General features: G+C 35.8%; 1 protein-coding gene across 4 annotated transcripts in view; it reads left to right on the top strand.

The window, feature by feature from the left end:
* The window catches only part of VPS13C (vacuolar protein sorting 13 homolog C), an 88,874-nt gene that overhangs the window by 45,686 nt on the left and 21,895 nt on the right, over positions 1-21,293 (top strand). For all 4 annotated transcript variants that reach the window (XM_083850948.1, XM_083850947.1, XM_083850950.1 and 1 more), the window contains 22 exons: positions 97-264; positions 704-1,008; positions 1,388-1,532; positions 2,680-2,836; positions 3,645-3,775; positions 4,762-4,931; positions 5,449-5,687; positions 7,188-7,417; positions 7,908-8,000; positions 8,995-9,360; positions 10,278-10,367; positions 10,793-10,948; positions 11,971-12,235; positions 13,046-13,206; positions 13,724-13,845; positions 14,108-14,402; positions 15,762-16,151; positions 16,992-17,096; positions 17,887-18,051; positions 18,351-18,479; positions 19,682-19,815; positions 20,201-20,327. In XM_083850948.1, coding sequence (XP_083707074.1) covers positions 97-264; positions 704-1,008; positions 1,388-1,532; positions 2,680-2,836; positions 3,645-3,775; positions 4,762-4,931; positions 5,449-5,687; positions 7,188-7,417; positions 7,908-8,000; positions 8,995-9,360; positions 10,278-10,367; positions 10,793-10,948; positions 11,971-12,235; positions 13,046-13,206; positions 13,724-13,845; positions 14,108-14,402; positions 15,762-16,151; positions 16,992-17,096; positions 17,887-18,051; positions 18,351-18,479; positions 19,682-19,815; positions 20,201-20,327 — 4,143 coding nt within the window. The remainder of the gene's footprint in view (positions 1-96; positions 265-703; positions 1,009-1,387; positions 1,533-2,679; positions 2,837-3,644; positions 3,776-4,761; positions 4,932-5,448; positions 5,688-7,187; positions 7,418-7,907; positions 8,001-8,994; positions 9,361-10,277; positions 10,368-10,792; positions 10,949-11,970; positions 12,236-13,045; positions 13,207-13,723; positions 13,846-14,107; positions 14,403-15,761; positions 16,152-16,991; positions 17,097-17,886; positions 18,052-18,350; positions 18,480-19,681; positions 19,816-20,200; positions 20,328-21,293) is intronic.

Consider the following 21,293-nt stretch of genomic DNA (forward strand, 5'->3'; position numbering starts at 1 on the left):
TTGTTTGTGGAAATATTACTTGTCTGATACCTTAAGCAATAATTTTATCACAGATTACTGTCTGGGAATTTTAACTATATGGACTTCATCTTCTAGGCTGTCTCCATAATGGGAGATGAAGTATTTAGATTTCAAATGTCGCTTTATCCAGATGCTACTGCAGGTGAAGCCTATGCTGATATGTCAAGGGTGGATGGTAAAATGTCTCTGAAAGTGGGCTGCATCCAAATAATTTACCTACATAAGTTCTTTATGTCTCTCTTGGTAAGACACTAGTTTCACTTCTCTTCTTGACAGTAGGAGTTTTTTCTTAAAAAACAAAACAAAACACAAGTTTATTCAGCTCTGTCTGACCACTGCCTTGTGGTGAGCTGATCTACAAGCATGCAGAAGTATTTTGATGAAGAAACGCCCTTAAAAGTTGCACTGTTTTATAGAGGAATAACAAATAAGGGCAAGGATAAAAAAAAGCGAATAGGGAATCTAATCGATAGCTTTAGTATCTTCAAAATGAAGTAAATGGTGTCTTTCCATATGTTTTTTATTCCTTTTTCTTTTTTGAAACTTTCATGGTTGAATCAAACGTTTTGTATTTCTGACACAGAAAAACTATTTCTCTTAATTTTATTTTGCTTCAAATTTACCTTTTTTTTGAGGCTTATTTGCTCTTGCAGTTCTCATCTTCTTGACTTCTTTCCAACAGAACTTCCTAAACAACTTCCAAACGGCCCAAGAAGCCCTGAATGCAGTGACAGTCCAGGCGGCGGAAATGGCTGCTTCTAGCATGAAAGACTTCGCTAAAAAGAGTTTTCGTGTCTTAATGGATATCAACTTGAAAGCTCCAGTTATAGTTATTCCTGAATCTTCAACTTCCTGTAATGCTTTGATAGCTGATCTTGGCTTAATCAGAGTTCAGAATGAATTTAAGCTGGTGTCTTCAGATGAATCTTCTCTTCCTCCAGTCATTGACAACATGGATGTACAATTAACTCATTTGAAATTATCAAGGTATACATAGGGTTGCCTTCTGCCCTGAGAAATATTTTGCTGAGAAAACAGGTCCATATTCCATATGCAGCTGCTCTATTACTTAAAGATTAGGGCCAACGGAAATGTTCAAAAAAACAAGCACCATCAAAACAAAACAAAACACCCTAGGCTTAAGAATGCATTTAGGTAGGGATATCTATTCATAATCTTTTAAAACTTCTTGGAAAGAAAAGAATGATAGGAGAGTAACTGAAGCACTTACGTGCAAACCTGGGCCTACGTGCATGTATATACACATTATTATCAAAGACCCATAATTCTGCTAGATGATCATTATATTATTTGGGTTCTACAGCTATTAATATCTTTCCTGTATTGCTTATATCATCTTTTGTAGGTGCATTTTATTCACAGATTCTCAAACAGATTCTGAAATTCTGTGTCCTGTGAGTTTGACTTTACTGGTCCAGAGAAATTTAGCAGCGACTTGGTATCATAAAGCCCCAACAATTGGAATCAAAGGGGACCTAAAACCAATGCAGGTAATATCATGGCAAATCAGAGCTAGAATGAAAGCTATAATTATTCTTGGAATAGTATTAAGCCTAGTTACCAAACTTGTAGACTCATTACAATTTGTATTCTTTACAGAATGTTAACACTTAAGCCTGACAGTCCCATTCATAGATGTGCTAGTTTTGGTATTGTATGATGAATAGTTCTGGTAGTTGCATGCAAATGAAATAGTCTGTTTTTATGGGGGAGAAGGGAGTCTGTCTGCAGCTATCATTTGAATTAATAGCAAAGTCAGTAAGGTTTATCTGTTGAGTTAGTATTTAGTATCTAGATTACTAATGTTTCAAATTGTTTAATTGTAATAATCAGTTATTTGAGTGTTCAGTAGTCTTAGTGGAAGTTAAAAGGGTAGGAGTAGGTCTCTGAGGCAGTAGTTCAAAATGATGCTTGATGACTTCTCAGGCAAAGGAGTTTACTTTCTCTTTTCCTGTGTTGACCGTAAAGATTTAGGTGGGTAGAAATGGACTGCAAGGCATATTAATTGTATATCAGACTAATTTCATTCCTCTGTCTGCCTTGAAGTCAGGTGTAGCACCGGTGAAGCACAGAGGAATATAATACTGAAGGAGTACCATTTAAAAAAAAATGGATATAGAGAAACTAACATATTACGTATTTTTGGCTAAGTGACTGTATCTTGCCACTTTTTTTATTGCTTATTTTTTATGACCCTGCAATGTTATAAATGTATTGAGATTCATTAACTCTTTAGAGACTTACTGAATGACAGTTGCTTCCGTGTATACAACGAAATAGTGATTTTTATGTTATCTGTCTGTTTCTGGATTACTGATTTGTTAAGAAGCATTTATGTTTATCAATTATTGTATTTCTGCAGCTGAAGAGCCTTTAAAAGACCAGAAAATATTTAACACAGTTCTTATTGTAACACCTGTTCATAACAAGCAACTAATTATATTTTAGAAGTAGTCCACCCATTTCTACTCAAGTTTAGGATGTTTTGAGCAGGATTATTTTGACTGACTGACATGCTTATGGTGGAATCAGTATGTTGGTTTTTCTAAACATTTGCTTACTATTGACAAAGATAGGGTTCTGCACTGGAAGGAGATAACATCACCACGAATAGGTTGTGGGTTTGTCACTTTACAGATTGCACTCAGTGAAGATGATCTAACTGTTGTCATGAAAATTTTACTTGAGAATCTTGGAGGGGCTTCTTCCCAGCCAAATACTCTGCAACAAAGCGTTGAAGGTACCCAGATGGTTAACAAAGGGAAAGTTTCAAATGAATCTGACTTCTCTGAGGGTATGTTAAATTCTGTAGCTATATAGATACATGGAGGGGACTATTTGCAATTCCAACATGTTATTCTGAAATACTTCAGTGTAAATAAATTGTTTTTCTTAATGGTTATGAATGAGTTTATGAAAAATTACAAATAAGAATGTGTGCACATACCAAAAACATTGCGATGCAAGCTGTTGATAGTCAAAAATTTTATAGCTGTTTCTTGCAGTTAATATTTTATAGGGTGGTATTCTTCAGCCTGTATCAGAAGCTGAAATTGCGGGTTTAAAAAAGATAAAAGCCAAGCCAAAAAGCTTCCCCAGAATGTTAATGAACAATTATGAAAATCCAGGATAATATCTTTTTAATATTTAAAGAGCATATTAATGTAAACGGTATGTGTTTCTAGCTGAAATATAGTTAAGTTTGCCAATTTTTTTGTTCAAAGCATAATGTGCTCAATGTCAAAAAGTTTTTCAACCAATAGTTGAAAGCTATACTATGAAAAGAATCTAGAAGGAAGAGTAATGCAAATTCTGGTATTGCTACTTTATGTAGTTGACTAAAAGAGGAACAGCCACAGTAAATTAATGACAACTTTAAAAAAAGTACTTAAACCACTCAAAGCATGGTGATTTTAACATCTATTGAAGAGAACAAAGTGCTATTGAGTATATAACTGTGAGTTGTCCTGAGTAGTCATCCTAACTTTTCCTCTTTCTCTGACTCTTTGATCTTAACTAAAAAAACAGAACTCAAACCCAGAAAACTGTCCCCAAGCTTAGTATTCTAAAGAAATGTAAAAGTATTTTCTTTTTGTCAACAGACCCTCTTCTTGCTTTGGGACAAAAAAGTTTTTCTACAGTTGAGTCTTCTGCAGAACGTTATGAAACACTTAAATTTGACTTTAATTTTGAGTCACTTTCAGTAATTCTCTACAATAGAGATATCAATCAGGTTTGTGACAAAGCTTTTATTATACTGCTGGGGTGGGGAAGTTTGCACATGGACATAACTCAAGATAGTAAAATAAAATATTTCATTTGTTGTCTTGACCTTGTTATGCTTGCCTTATGGATCTTAGGCAATTTATCCTTCAACCTGGAGACTTTGAGCATAGAATGGCCTTAATTTGAAGAATGTCAGTGCACTTCTAAAACTCACACATTTAAAAAAAAAATTAAATAACCAACCAAAACAACCCACCATCTCTTTTGGTCATTCAAGACTTGATTCCAGTTATCCAACCTAAAAAACGAAAATTTGGAAGTACGAATTGCTAGTCTCCATGATACTAGTTCAGTGCATGATGCCTGTATCGTTAGTAAGCAGCTGCAGTATGTACATGATCCATACTTCCCTCTTACATAGCCCTGAGTGTGAGCCATTAACAAACACTGTGAAAAAGTCAAACTGTGCTGAAAACAGAAGAGAAATGTATAATGCTGCCTTATAATCATGATTTCATAGGCTTTGTCTAGATATGAAGGTTCTTACTTTTTACACCTTGGTACCTAGTGAATGGGTGGTAGCTTTGCGTTTAAAGTGACTGTAATACAGGAATTTGCAGTGGATGTATTTTGAAAAGTTCATGAGCATCACCAGGAAGAAATGCACTAATGTGATGTGATTTAAATGCCTTGTTTATATCCTTTCTATTTAATGCTGAGGTTCTGGTTGTAAATGGAGTTAGTGTGATGGGAATGGAGGGATTCTCTGGTGGGAGGTTCAGAGTCAAGTGAAATATCATTCGGTCATGCATTCTGAACAACTGCTAGAAATGATGTGTACCTCAGTTACTTGCTTTGACTAATTTGTGTGGTTGAAGGACATCAACAGGCTTCTTCCATTTGCAGATTTTAATGCACATCTGTGTGACTAGCCTCATGAGAAGTGTGCTTACTACTTTGTTCTGTACTAAGTAATTTTACTGCTTTATGTAGAAGTCCCCGCTTTTGCTGCATAGTGACAGATTACGCCTTGGTGAGCTCCGACTGCATCTCATGGCATCGTCAGGCAAGATGTTTTCCAATGGCTCAATGGATATAAATGTTAAGCTTAAGGCATGTACACTAGATGATCTCAGGGAAGGAATTCAGAATGTGACAGCAAGGTAAGTATGAGTGCATCAGAAATGAAAAAGTCCATGCAGTTTATGAGGAAGACTGTTTCATAGATCTATACTTTGCTTCACATGGCACTGATAGAATGTAGTAGGGCTGTCAGTTGTGCTATGCACTAGAGCAATTAGTGATGTATTTTTAATAATGTTAAACAGGTTTCTTCAAACTATATGTTGGTTTATGAGGTAATACAAAAAATACCTGGGAGGCTTGAATATTACAGTCAACCGTGGTGAAGAGATGAGTAGAGTGCAACCAGCCTCAGTTAGAGAGTTCTAGGTACTGATTATTACACGCTGCACATGTAATTCCTGAATTGTAGGACACAGTTAAAATAGAAATTATTCCTGTGTTAGAGAAATGTCCATATTCTCATTTCTCTGCAGAAAATGTTGATTGCTTATTTAGTAATTCTTTTATAACTGACAAATGATATTATGTATCCTATTTTTTCTATATTAATGTATTATGCTATTAGAAATAATTGTCACTAAACTTCTTTTCCAGAATGATAGACAAGAAATATGACACAAATGACAGTTCTATGATAGATATAAGATACAAACAGGATGAAAATGGAACTCAAGTTGTTGCCATCCTTGACAAGCTGTACATATGTGCCAGTATGGAGTTTTTGTTGACAGTAGCGGATTTCTTCGTTAACTCAATGCCGGCATCTTCAGCTGAAAAATCTACACAGCTCCATTTAAAGCACGTTGCTTCTGGGAAATCCAAACCAGAAACAGGTCTGTAAAACTGCCTTCTTTCCCCTTTCTTTTTACAGACTTCATATTAGAAATAACTCATCCAAAAGTGTTCAAGTGCTTATCTTGCTATCAGACTTACACATTATGAAGAACAAATACAATTTAAATTGTCCATAGGTTACTGCTGTATTAAGTAACCAGGTTGTGCTCTACAACAGAACTAAATACTGAAAGTCATCCCGCTAAATAGTATTTTTACTCATCTTATTTACTCTTACTTATTTCTGCAAAGGAAGCAAGACAGACCATGTGGATAGTAGTTAAGAAAGTAAAAAGAACAACTTGCTCCTCAGATGTGAGTGGCAAAGAGTGTCTTATCTATCTGCAAGCTAGGAATTTTGAAACTGTATGTTGGTATTTCAATGGACAATAACTGTATGTTATTGTTTCAAAGATATGGAAAACTAAGTTTTTGATGAAGGCAACTTTTCTCTTTTTGGTTAAAGACTGAAGGTATGGTATGATGAAACAAGGGCACAAAAGACCACTTTTGAGTTGAGTTTTGTTTGGTTTTAAGTGATAGCCAGGCTCGACTGACTTGTTGTCAGACCTCATCTGTGGGTTGTGTTGTCTGGACTGTTCCCCACAGCCCTCTCTTTTGGGAACTTGGCAGAGTGTTGGGAGTGAGCCCTAGGTTTTATGAATTGCTCTAGTTATGTCAGCAGTTCACTTCCTCTCTTCTTCCCTTGATGGAGATGTGCCAAGTCCCATGATAAAGGAGGGATGATACACACGCCAGAAAAAGGATACTTTTAGTGGCTGTTCAAATGTGTTGGCTACACAAATGTGTTGCTGGCTGCAACCGATGATGCCTTGCTTTCTTTGCTTTTGCTCTTGTAGCACCCCAAGCGTCAACTTGCCTTTTGTTCAATTGCATGGGTGCAATATTCTGATGTTTCCGGCAAGTGCTAGGCTCGGGAAACCTATGTAATGAGTACTAGCATGCATGAGGGTTACACACACTTATACCTCCTTATCATTTTGAACTGAAGTGTCTTGATCCGTCATTAGTATGTCAGAGTCCTCCTTTGAACTGAGATACATGTGATTCTATCCTGTTTGGAGACTGAGTGGATATTCAGACAAGAAATTGAAATGAAATTAGCAGTGTACAATTAGAAAATCTTCGCTCTAAAGAGCTTATTTGCTTTAGGTATTGAACCAGAAGATAACTGTTGTGAATTTGGCTTTATAGAGCCATTACTTAGGTTGATTGCAGAGCATTGCGCAAATAATGCTTTTATATAGTATCGAGAGACAGCTTATTCAGAACGAAACTGCTGACCAGTTTGCTGCTGATTTCTGGACACTGTGATTTTACTTTTTAGTGAAATACTACAGCATTACTGTAGATACTGAGATACTCAATTTATACCTTCAAAAACTATGTACCAATTTTTATGCATAGTTGAGGTATTACATATATAATAATGCTGTTGAACCAGTTATATTCAAGGGTGGTTTTACTTATTTTCACAGAAACATCTGTATGGCCAAATATGAGTGTAAAAGCTGTGATCATGGATCCTGAAATTGTGTTTGTTGCTAATTTGACCAGTGCTGATGCCCCTGCCTTAAAAGTTTCTTTCCAATGTGACTTATCTATGAATTCGGTAAAGCTTGCGCAGAGGATGACCGCGCAAGTGAAGGACTTCAAAGTGTTGGCTTGTGCCTTTCTCAGAGAAAAACAAGACAAGAGTGTTACTAAGGTATGAAAACTTGATTTTTGTAATGAAAAAAGTAGTGACAACTGCTGGCAGGCATGTCTGTTTGTTGGTATATCCATAGCACTCAGAAAACTCAGTTCTCATGTAATTATTATGAAGATAGGAAAGGGCTGTGTGTATGCAGAGTGCCATTTAAAAGTGAATCATTTTTCAGAATGCACAAGACTTCATCACATAGATCTTTGTTTAAAACCTGTGTGGTGGATCACTATGTTGAAGTAAAGGTTTCTGAGTGAAGAAATTGCATGAGGGATTTTGAAGACTAAGAATACATCTATGCAACTTTGTTTACTGCAATTCCAGCAATTTTGGATGCTGGAATGAAGCACAGTATTGTAGAAAGAATGCTGTTACTTGAAAACCAGTTGTTTTATTGGGTCAGCAGCCTTTTGCCAATGGAATTAAAAAATACAAGTATTTCAAAAGGCTAGAATCCAGGAGTAACCTTAATCAAATTGTATTTTTCACTCAGGTGTTACGACCCTGTTCTCTGGTCATGGAAAATATGAGGCATGTCTCGGGGTTACAAACTGTGGTAGTAACAATTGAAGAACTTGTTATAAAGGTAAGTTAGATTATTAAAGCTGTCTTGGGAAGAAGAGCTTTGTTTCTAAAATGAGCTATAGCTTAGTTTTTTTAATCCATGTATCCCTATCTAAAACTTCTGTTTCTTCCATCAGTTTAATTTTGGAAATAGGCATTTTTGTTTTTCAAGGCTGCTCTGAGTTGGAAAAATCATTATATTTATTGTTTTGGCCATCTCTTGGCAAAAAAGGGCAAATTTAAATATTGGATACTAGGACTCCTTCCACTAGTTTCTTCCAGTTTTATGAAAAAACCCTTTCCCTGTCACTCTTTTTCTCTTCAGAGAGGTTTATGAACAGGAATGTGAACAGAAGTGCATGTTAACTTAAGGCACTTAATGTGACTTCCGTGGTGATACACAATGTGAAATACAGTGTTCTTAGTAGGTAAATTATTAAGCAAATATATAGTAAAGGTATCTCTGAGTATAACTTGCTAACTCTCCTATAAAAATCCTCATACTTTTGTATTTCTGATCTGAAAAAATAGCCAGTAATGAAATTTAAATCGGAAACAATAGTATGCTGTGCTTAAAGCTTTTGACAGGTGTACTGTACCTTTAAGTGAAATGGTATTGTATGTAACTCTGATATGCTTTTTTGAACACCTTGAAATTCTTAAAAATTAATTTTTAAGTGTTGATGATTTACAGTATATTAGGGAAAAGGCGTCTGTTCGCTGCTGTTGTGGGAATACCATGTATCGGTGAAAATGAAATAGCAATCTGAGAATATTCTTCTTGACCCTGTGGGATTGTGAGGGACGAACTAGGAAAGGTTGTGGGAAAGGAAAATAAGAGGAGGTCCATGAATAGGTTCTGTTTCTGTTTCTTAGATAACTTGTTTTTTTAATGCTGTGTACGTGTATCAAGAACCTAAGAGTTATTTGCCATTTTCATCTATCATGTATTTTATATGTTCATCAATTTTAAAATGTTTTGAGTAATAGAGGATTTTTTGTTGTTGTTGTTCAAGATCTCACCAATAATTCTGAATACTGTGGTGACCATTATGGCTGCCCTAAAGCCAAAACCAACAGAAGAGGATTCTAGAGGAGCAACTGAAGTTTGTGAAAATTTGTGGCAAGTGAAACCTTTAGATCAGTACAATGCTTGGTTTCTTGGTGTTGATGTAGCTACAGAAGCAACAGAAACTTTTAAGGACTGTGAGCGTGCTGTGAAACAAGAGAAGTTTGACATCGTAGTGAAATCTGTTCAGATCACCTTGGAATGCGGTCTGGGACATCGCACTATCCCTTTATTGTTGCTAGAATCTGTATTTTCAGGTGTGCTTAAGAACTGGTCCTCGCTGATGGAGGTCTCTGCTGATATGTCACTGGAGGTTTGTACAATCAAATTATTTACAATTTAAAATGTTACTGCATTTATCATAATGTTCAAGTAACTTCTTTTCTGGTAGTTTCTACCAGTAGCTGAGTTAACAATAGGTTTACATTGTAATGATCTTAGGAATTATCCAGTAGTCAGGCAAGTATTGAGTAAGCATAACATGTTTATTATAGGAATTTCATAAATAGATCAGCACTAATATACATGAATTCAGTAGGAGGTTTTAATGGCAATTACTACTGTGAAATAATTAACTCCTGTATAATAATAACTCCGTTCTTTACTGGTTATGCAAATAACCTTCTTTGCATTGCTAGGTGTGCATGTCATAATACAGTATGGAAGATGCATACCTAATCATATAAAATGAGGTCCCAAAAGGGAGGAGGGATGAGGAAAACAGCTGAAAGTGAGCTTCCAGAATTGCGCCTGGCCAACAGTTCTTTATTCAGATTTGCAGTGTCTGAAAAGAAAAGAGTATTTAGGGTGGCATTTAAATGGATTGTTCCAGTGGGCCAGATCTAGACTGAAGAGTTTTTGTTCAGGCCAATTGCTATTTCATAGTAAAATGAAGTTACTGATGTCAAAGTCACTCTCATGGACACTGTAGGAGAGAATAGAGACTATATTATATTAACAAAATGTGTTAAACAAAAAGCTATGAAATTACTAGGCTGCTTGGTCCTATTTCTTTATAAGTAAGCCAGATACGTAATGCTTTAAAAATTACGTCACTGAAGAAAGAATGTATGATGTATTTCACTTGTGTGTATTGATTTTAGAAGCTGTTAAAAATGAATGCTAGACTTCTGAAATGTGAAACTGATTTAAACAGCTTTTTTACTGTACTAATTACTTCAGGAAGGAACTTAGGAACTTTGTCATACTTAATTTTGATTCTTTCTTTAGGTCCATTATTACAATGAAACTTTTGCAGTATGGGAGCCTCTTATTGAAAGAATTGAAGGAGGAAAGAAGCAATGGCGTTTAAAGCTGGAAGTATGTAAATGTACTGGAAACTCTGTAAATACTTGGTTTGAATAGACAGTTGTATTTTAGTATTTTTTTTGTAACAGAACAGTGACCATTCAAATGCTGTTGCTTGGAGGGAGCTACAGAATTTTGTAGGGAAATATTCAGTCTGTAGAAATCAGAATAATGTTATTTGTCTAGTGCATGAGCAAAGCATAGCATGCAACCACACACACACAGAAATGGAATAAAATAACTTGCTTGCTTTCAGTATTGGTATAAAGTTTCCATGTTACTGACAAGCTTAAGATGTATTACAGATTTATGAGGTAAGGTAGGTATTCCTTTGCTTGGTAAAAGTTTCAAGTGTAGAGCAAGCTTTTTCCTGTTTTTTAACATAGGAGGAAGTAGTTCAATATGTTCATAATTGCCTAAAGAAATTCTGGTTTTAGATGAAGACTAACCCTGTCCAAGAGAGAAGTTTGATGCCTGGCGATGATTTCATAATTCTTCCTGAGCCACAAACTGCAGTTAACATTTCTTCGAAGGATACAATGAACATAACAATATCCAAATGCTGTCTCACTGTTTTCAGTAACTTAGCCAAGGTAATCCTAACAGGCAAAAGGTGCCAAATTATTCAGCTTTGTGGGAAGTTCTGACGTTCGAAGAGCTTTCTGTGCTGCTATCTCAAGCTAGTGATTGTTTTAGAGCCCTGACAAATGTTACCTAGCAGCGATGAGGAGTTTTGATAGCCCTTTAGGGATAACAAAAAGGTGGTGCTGGCTTTTGAAAGGGAAGTAAATTTCTGTTAATATTTCAGAAGATGGACTGTAAGAAACATTTGTGTTTATTGGAGGGCTTTATTTTCATTCAGCTTGCTGCTTCTTTATAAGACTGTTCCATAGTAGAATACTAAGAAAAGTGTGCGTTTTAGGATCGGCTGTTAAACTGTAAAAGTAGAAAGTTCTGTTTTTTTTTAAACTTTTTGCTTATTTTTTCTTTTGTTGATGTGCACACTTATGAGTGTCCAAGGCTTTTGTTTTTTTACTGGGAGAAGAAATTTTGGTAACTATATCAAGCCATTTGTACAGAATCTATCTTGCTCCCAATTGTTTTTTTTTTTTTTTAATATTAAATGAACAAGAGTTCTCTAAGCTAGTATATTGGGGGGGTCAGTTAATATGACTTCTGTGTAATAAAACATGTTATTAAGCATATGTTGTGGTTAAGTACCAAGTATGTGCATGGTGAATGTGTTTGGGAATTTGGTGTCCCACGTCTTTTAGTTTTCTCTTACAGTGCTCCAACAACAATAAAAATATCCCTATGAGGAGTATGAATACTTAGTATGGTATTATCATTTGCTGTTAGCTACAGAATAGTAAAATCTCACATAAGTAAACTTTACTTCTCTGAAATATTACTACACATATCTATATATAGTGTGTATATAGTTTTATATATATATATACACACACACACACATATATATATATATTCAAAACACTATTTGCTTGGCCCTGTCTTTTAGAGACTTTAATTTTTTTATATTTGTTGCTGTGGCTATTTACATATGGTTACATACTCATTATTATATTGTTTTAATTATGGATGTTCTTCATTGCAGGCATTTTCAGAAGGGACTGCATCCACATTTGACTATTCCTTTAAAGACACAGCTCCTTTCATAGTGAAAAATGCCCTGGGTGTTCCTCTCAAAGTGCTTCCTAGCTCCAGTTTTCGGATTGTTAATACAGTTGAAAAAGCAAATGTGAACCTTGTAGAAAGTGGCCAGAACATGGAACTAGAATACTCAGTTTTTGAAGCTCCTCAACAAGGAAAGCTGTCTGCATTGCATCGGCAAGAGAGTTCCATCTTCTCTTTAAATTTAGGTATTATAATAAGGAACATTGCATGTTACTATACATTGAGAATGGGGAAAATGAGGGAGTCAGCACGGTTAAATTCAATGTAATTAAAATTTAGGTGAGGTATGTTGTGTCGAAACTATTTTCGAGTACTGATAGCAATTGAAAACAAACAAACTAAAACCAGCTACTGTTGGCTTCTTAAAATGATACAAAATTTATTCTGCCCAGTTTTCCAGAGAATGAAAAGTACAGTATTTTTCTTACCTCTTTGAACAAAATGGAAGATGCTTTAGTATAGTCATTGACAGATCATCTTAAAGACTCCTGAGACATAGGCTTGTGGGTTCCAAATCCTGTCAAACAGGATCTTCATTTCTCGGCATCCTTACTACCCATTTATTTTTTTGTAGTTAGCTATTTTGCTTAGAGCATTTATGAATATTCTGTGTTTTCAGCTTTGCTAGAGAATATTCGTAGGGGCATAGGACATCATAACTCCTCATACATAATTTTTTCCCCCTTTCTTTCCAATTCCTTATGAAGATACTTGGCCATGATGAAAAGATAATGCTCAGTGTTCTAGCTGTTAACTTAAAAAATACGCTATTCATCATAATATGACGTTATGGAAAGTTAAGATCTTCAAGAGTTTTCTGCCTTTAAGCTTCATTTTTCCCTTGTGCTCAAATGCCACTTCAAGTTGTTTTTGCCAGAGGGCAACTTTGACAATTGTTGCCGAGTCTACAGAAACTTAAACATTGTTCAGTTCTTAAAAATGGTAACGTGATTTATGTTTTGCATAAATAACACTTGTGTATTTTCATGGATTAGAACTTCAAGGATACAATGAAGTGGTAAACATTCCCATTGCCAAACCAGGGCGGCGACTGTACAACATTAAAAGCCTTCTTGTTGATCGTTCAGACTCTATTGTTGTCCAGATAGATGCTACAGAAGGAAATAAAGTTATTAGTGTACGATCTCCTCTGCAGGTAAACAAAACAAAACCTGAAATATATATTCTACCTTCTGAATGACTTTGCTTTTCTTCTTTTTCTTTTTTTTTTTTAGGATAGTACTTTTCCCAAAAGCTAATTAAAGCCAAATTACTAACTAATTTACTGTGTTTGTTAAACTATTTTTTATTTATACTATATACATATTTTTTTTCTGGGAGATGAAAAGTTAGATTTTTGTTGTAGATTTTTCTTTGTTTAGCTTTCTGATATCCTGAACACTGAGTTTTGAATACATACATTGTATGTGGTTTATTTTAAATGCATTGTAAGCATGTTTTTCAATTCATGGAACTTAAAAGGAAGCATAGTCTTCTCATATGCTTGCATATTGTTCTCCTTCAGAATTGTATTTCTTACTAAGATGTGTTTAAGTCTATTGTCCAGGTGAGTGATTAGATCTACTATTTTTCTTCCTTTTTGATATTCATATATTTTCTTGTAGAAATGAGTACCAAACAAATGTAATGAAAGTTATGCTTTTTGATCCTAGATCAAGAACCATTTCTCCATCCCATTTATGATCTATAAACTGGATAGGGACTCCAGATCGTTGGAGCCAATTGGCATATGTAAGCCAGAGGAGGAATTTCATGTTCCTTTACATTCGTATAGGTATGCTTTTTCTCTTCTATAGAGCTATTGTTTGCAAGACTGATACACAAATATAGCATTACTGTGGGAGCTTAGATTTGTACTTAAAACTCTTCCTGGTTGGGCAAAAAAAAATAATCCAACAAGCAAAACTGTCTTCATTAGGTATTTACACAGTGTGCTTGCAGAAACCCTCCAGAAAGTTAGCAATTACTTAGAAATAGGTGATGGTAGCTGTTGATGCAAGGATATTCTGTGTACCAGTTCTGTCCTCTTGCCGTAGGTGTCATTTATACGTTCGACCAACAGGAATATTAGAGGGTCAATTCAGAGAGTCCACGACTTACATTACGTGGCGAGAAGAGCTACATAGAAGCAATGAAGTAAAGTGCTTGTTACAGTGCCCAGCCACTGAGATGAATTTCTTGCCTCTAATAGTCAGCTCAACAGCTGTACCCGATCAACTGAATTTTATTTCAACATCTGGAGAGGACTGGGATCCTGCCTACATTATCCACCTTTATCCTACGCTGACTCTGAGGAATCTTTTGCCGTACTCCTTGAGATATTTACTTGAGGTAGGTTATTCCATGGTTCCATTCTGAAATGCTTTCCTTGATTTTAATGAAGATTTGCATACATTTAGAACCTGGAGGTAGAAGTAGTGTAGAAGATACTGAATGCTGTTTATTGTATTTTTTTTTTGGTAAATTACAAAGTTGGCTGATGGATTCGCCCTGGGAATTGGGGGGATTAGTTATTTTTTCCTTTGGATCTACTTTGCCAGTTTTACTTTGCTCCTGAAATATTAATGCTTTATTGGATTGGTCTATCTCTTAAATCCTTCTGAGATCGTGTTCACATATTGCAGGATAGCTTTTGTTTCACAGGGAGAGATGTAAGGAAAAAAAGCCTGAAAGTACAGGTGCTTTTCTTCTATGTAGAAAGACAACTTGTCTCCATTCCAACAGTGACACTTCACTGAGTGCTACTGTGAGGCCTCCCATGCACAAATCAGAGGATTTCTTTGCAGAATCCTATGCAGATGTTCTTGCTCTCCTTCCAGTGTCTTCTGTTTCTAATACACGTTTTCACAGAAAAAGCTGAATGATTCTGGTAAATAGAAATGGCATGAGGATCTGCAGCTATCATCCTAGTTTGTTCTGTTTTGTCCTGGTCACACAACTGGCTGTCACATTCATTTAGATCTTCCTTTTGCTTCTGTCTGCTGTAGTAAGAGCACTATTACCAATTTTCCTTCCCTTCACTCCACTTCAGTACCTAAAGTCAAAGAATGTAGAACATCGTGCCATTGCCTTAAAAAAAATAGTAATTCAAATCTGTTTCTGAAGTAACTTCATCTGTAGGTGAGCTTATAGTCTTTATGTCCATCAACTAACCAAGCCTGGCCACTGCTCAGTAAGGTATCATACACTTTTTTTTTTTTTAGCTAAAATGAGGAAAGCTGCTGTTCTGAGGTGCTGCTCCCTAAGGAGAGCTGTGGTACCCAGCAGTATGGCACAGCTGCCAGATTCCTGTCTTGTGCGTTGTTTCATGTGAAATGTCTTGGCTGTGCATTTGCAGCACAAAAAATTCAGTATTGTACCTAGTAACATTGCCATGGAAATGAGAACTCATTGCCAAAATCTACTAGAAGTCATGGAGGAAGGAGGGAACAAGGACAGGGGATACATTGGAACTTATTTGTCGTCCTGAAATCTAGAATTGTTTAGTCTTTACTGTCCTGCGAGAAAAGTGCAGTTGACGTCAGGTGGCTCATAGGATTGGGCTCAAATGAAAGTGATTGGAAGGTGGGACGTATGGTACTAAAATACATAAAGCACAAGTACCCTGAAAGACAAGAAAAACACTGTTTTGTGAATACACACGTTTTACATGTTAAAAGCTTAATTTGTCCCTTACAATTTTTACTACAGGGAACAGCAGAAGCCCGTGAATTGCTGGAAGGGAGTGCTGCAGATGTATTTCATTCCAGAATTGCTGGGGAAATAATGGAGCTTGTCTTGGTAAAATATCAAGGCAAAAACTGGAACGGACATTTTAGAATTCATGGTGGGATGCCTGAATTTTTTCCAGTGTGTTTCACCTCCGATTCTGCAACAGTGATGACAGTGGACATTTACATACACACAAGGAGAATTGGAAGCCGTATGATCTTGTCTGTGTTCAGTCCGTATTGGATAATCAACAAGACTTCCCGTGTTCTCCAATATCGAGCTGAAGACATTCATTTGAAGCATCCAGCAGATTACAGAGATATTGTTTTATTCTCCTTTAAGAAGAAAAATATTTTTAGTAAAAATAAGGTATGCTTATTTTAGGTGATGCTGGTAGTGCTATTAAGATCCTTCTTTGAAGCTGAAAACTGAGCTGCCCTTCCCATTCCAGTCCATCTACACCTTCAGGAGAATTTTGTCTAAGGTTGGAAGCTGGGTGACCATGTAGAGTGGGTAGGTCCCGAATAGTCAGTGGATACCCTCCCAGCTTACCTCCCGGAAAATTCTTCTATCCGGTAGAGGAATTTAATGAACGTATGTAAGATGGAAGTAAATATACCTGGGGAGGTATGTTCCAGTGAATGAAGAAAAATCACAGACTTGTCTTAATCACCTAGGTGCTTTGACATTTAACGTGCACAATGTTAAACCATACTTCTTTTATATTGTTTTGGCATGTCATTTGTATGGTCAAATGAAGTGTACTGTGGTAAAAGATACTTTTTTTTTCCTTTGTAAAGTGACCCCTCTTTCCATTTCATTGTATTTTTTTTCACCCAACGGTAATTGAAGCAGTTGAAGAAACAGTCTTGACAAAGTGTTACTTTGATTCTTTTCATTCCACTTCCCCTTCCAGTTTGTAAAGCACTACAAAATTGTATTTTTTTCTATCATTGTGTGTGCTCTCAGTAACCATAGTCTGTTACTACCATTATTGTAACATCTTTCCCAGACATCAAGCATAGACTAACAAATGACAGTATGAATAATGATACTACAGGCTTAGGCTTATCTTAACTTATAGAAGGTTTTAAAAGCACTTAAATATCGTCTTAGTACTGCTACATGTGATACGGAAGCACTCCATAATGCATGAACTCTAAAATTAATTTATTGAAGCATTTTCCATGTCCTTTTTTTTTTGTGTAGATCCAGTTATGTATTTCAACAAGTGCATGGTCCAGTAGTTTTTCCCTTGATACTGTAGGAAGCTATGGATGTGTCAAATGTTCAGCTAATAACATGGACTATCTGGTAAGAAAGCTCTGATGTGTTTTGTGGGGTCTCTTGAGGCACTTTTGTCTTGATTTCTTTCTTATCTTCATTTTGAGGCCTTTGTTTCACTACTTACGCTGCTTTTAAATCATGGAAATATTTAAGGTCTTGGCTGGTAATTCTTAAATAAGTAAGGTCTTGGCTGGTACTCAAATCTATGCCTGGTGACAAGTAGTTTCACCAACAGAAATTTCAGTATGATTTGTCATTGTGTTTTACATAACAAATGTCTAGTATTAAGCTGTTGGAAAATATACGAACCTTGATAGTGGAGACAAAAGAGTTCATGTTCTAAACTTGTAATTGTTTGGGATTGTTTAGAGCCTCACTCTAAACAGTGGCCAGCTTTGTTTAAACTAATCTCCAAAGCTAAGCAGAATAAAAATTGCAATTTATTCTGCTTTTGGAAGTACAGCGCTGAGTAATAGTGTAGAACTTCATTTCCATGTACTTTTTCATTGATTTCTCATGATATGATCATTTTAGGTTGCCTTGATTTACAGCAGAGGTGTTCCTGTTGGACTTTTCCCTGCTAAACTGATACTCATACTACAGCTAAAACTGCTTGTTTAGCATTGTGCTAATCATATTGCAAAGTGCACCACATTTTACTGCATGCTTCTTTGTCCTCTTATTGCAGGTGTTCAGAACAGGAGTATTCTGTGTTAGCCTTTTTATTTACTGTCACGTTGGCTTTCCTTTACTTCCATTCTGACTTTTCTTTGAATCTTCATGTTAATTGTTTGATCAAATTGTCCTTGTTCAACAGGTTGGAGTTAGCATCAAAATGAGTAGTTTTAACCTTACCAGGATAGTTACGTTCACTCCATTCTACACAATAGCAAACAAATCTTCTCTGGAACTAGAAGTTGGAGAAATTGGTCCTAATGGCTCTTTTCCAACTAACAAATGGAATTATATCTCAACTTCGGAGGTAATATTTCTGTTTGCTTTCTTTGGGCGTTAGCATAGATGAATAGCTGGTCTCTAGCTGTCACCTAAGAAAATAAGGTTTCTATAAATGCTCCATCTTCTCTGCTGGTGCGATGTGGATGCTACACATATCTCAGGGCAACATTTAGATAATTTACTAAATTTACTTGTTATATCTCTCAGTAGAGATGAGGGTGACAACTGGGGCATCTGAGTAGGTGTCTCGTGCAAGATTGTTTACTACTGTTTACTATGTTAAACCAATTCAAACTGTTCAAGTGCTTATTTCTTGTTTTATAGTGTCTTCCATTCTGGCCTGAAAACTCATCTGGTCAACTTTGTGTAAGAGTAGTTGGCTATGAAAGCTCATCCAAACCATTCCTGTTTAAAGCCCCAGATAATGGTACTCTGCTGAGGCTGGAAGAATTGGTGAGACTGACTTTGTGCGGTCCATTTTTAATACTCTGTTTTACTTTTGTGAAATTGAACTTAGTACAGCTTGATTCCCCAAGTTGATCAAGATGGAAGCCTTGTACTTTAAGGTCCTGGTGCATTGCACTTTAGTACTCTTTCATTAAAAAAAAAGAAGGCTTTCATTCAAGTTGACAGTATTCTCGGTGTTTTCACAGTTGTCAGATTCAGTCAAGATGATCTAGTTTTGACAAGCTTATAGGAAGCTGAACATCTCTAGTGCTATTAAATTAAAAATGAGATACTATGCTTAAAACATTCCTTTGCAGTGAGTGTTTCTTAGGTGACTTGATTTTCTTTTAGGTATCTGAAAATACAGTATCTGTCTTGTTTTCTTGATGATCTAATGTATGTTCAAGATGGAAAAAAATATGGCTGAATTTATAATTGAGTTAGTAAAATCGTAATTCTTTGGGAATTTAACCTCTCCTAGTATTCGGGAATGTGTATGTAATTCTGGCATGTTCAGACAAGCCTTTGGAGATAATGCTTCTCATAATTAGCTGAGATACAAATGATGGTGAAGATAACTTACCTCTCCAAGTTTGCTGAACCAGCTGGAAAAATTGTTTTCAGAGCAAGATGTCAACATTGATCTGGAGTTCTATTGGCACACTTGTGTATTTTATTTAAGCAGGATCTTGAAAGCCATTAAAAGAAAGGGTCAATGTGGCTTGTTGGGAGGTTTAATCAATAGAATTTTTCTGTGCAGTGATTGCTTTGTTAACAAAGCAATCATTATTCTTGTCGTACCTTTAAGAACTTTGATACAGTTGTCTAGACTTTTATCTTAAACCTAACTTACATTTTTATAGCGTGAATAGAAGGGAATGTCTGGCTATAGTTTTTACTGAACTTACTGAATAAAGTAATTTTTAAAACGTTATGCATCTAATTTTAAAAGCTATTTTTGTTATAATTGGAATATAATTTTGAATTAAGTTAAACCTACAGGTAGTTTGTGAATACTTCTAGTGTCTTAATTGTGCCACTGACCTAGATGTTTGAGGTTACTGTTACTAGATAATGAAGATTGTTTCCTTTTTTTTCATTTGTGAAAGACCTATGAAAGACAGATATAAAAGTAATAATTCAGTCTGTTTTAATTTGAATTTATGTATAGAACAAATACCGAATTTTCTCTCTAACTTTCTCTTCAGAATGGGGGCTTATTGGTAGATGTGAATGTGTCTGAGCATTCTACTCTTATAAGCTTCTCAGATTACCATGAAGGAGCTGCTCCGGCTCTAATTGTTAACCATACTTCATGGGACTCCCTCAGATATAAACAGAGGTATGTGAAAGAAACAATTCATCATTAGTTGTTTAACTAGTAGATATGCTTTGAGAAGAAAGTAGTTCTCTTTTACCATTATGGTGAAAGGTACCATAAAAAAGTATCATACACTTCTGATGAAGTATTTTATTCCTGCTTTTAGTCAGCTTTATAGTTTGAGAAAGTGGAAAGAGTATAGTGGTAGTATAGATAGATCATAGTTCACGGGCAGCCTTGCTACAGCTGGTCTTGTTTGGAGCTGGTAGCCTAGACCTTTCATGCCTCACGCCTAGGAAGCTGTAGTAGTGGAGTATATAGCGTCACGAACTATATCACTTAAAGCAGTAGTCTTAAACTGCAAATGCTATTGTCTTTCTATTATTTTTTTTTTTTCTAACTGCAGTGGATTACAAGAGGAAATGGAGTTGAAACCAAAGCAAGTATGCCTGTTTGCATGGACAGATCCAACCAAAACAAGAAAATTGACTTGGGGCTACTCCCAAAGTTTTGGTGAACATGACCTACTGAAGGTAAATCTCAGAAGGGGAGAAGTAAATACTTGAACTGGTCTAGGACTATAACAAGTCTAAAAATTTTCCAAGAGAAAGCATCTTTAGTAACTTCTCATCTCTGTCTTGTCCTGCAGGAAGTTCTTGAGTCTAATCTCAAGTAGCAAGATTTTAGGTATTTAGATTAACTAACTGCTGGATTTCAAACAGTCTTCAGCCTGTGTTTTCAACATTATTTTTGTGGATATCAAAGAAGAAAAATAGAATTTGAGCTCTAGAAGTATCTAAATAATACTATGGATGACTAATAGATCACTTTTCTAGCAGTGCTGCATTCAGCTTAAATAGTTACCTAAAGATGGAGAAAAACCCTTACTGGTTGTGAGTGTAGCCTTCTATGGGAAATGTTTGCATGGAGAAAAAACTGAGTTGCTCAGTGAGAGCTATTTTCGTGCTTGTAGCTCGCACTATTAAAATAGGCCAAGATCGGAACTGGGGGCAAAAGAGCAATGATCAAGTTGGAAAATGAGTGAAGGGCTGGGGGAAAACAACTAGAAGGAGAGGTAAATCTAGGATAAGACCGAGCAAGTATTTTGTTAAGGAATGGGGAAGCAAGCACTTACTGTATAGGCTCTTTCTTGAGTCGGAATTTTTACATGTACTTTAAGATGGTTTCAATTTGCATTAAAACTGTTTTCCTTGTTATATCATTATGGTTACATTCATGATTGCTTTGGGCTTTTGAGGAGTGGATTTTAACTATCTCAGTTTTGACTCACAAATTAATAAACAAGAAATCTCTGCATTCGAAATGCAGAACTTTTTAAAATCATTAACCGTTTTTACTGCTTTGCGGCATGTGATTTAATTAATTCTACTCACATGACTTAATATTCGAGGTCATTTCTTTTGCTGTGAAGACTTTGTTCTCTAATCATTACCAGTGTTCTTCTCATCTGTAATTATTGCTGGAATGCCTACACTTCA

This window comes from Anser anser (genome assembly GCF_964211835.1).
Source record: "Anser anser genome assembly, chromosome: 10".
NCBI classification, from domain to species: Eukaryota; Metazoa; Chordata; class Aves; order Anseriformes; family Anatidae; genus Anser; species Anser anser.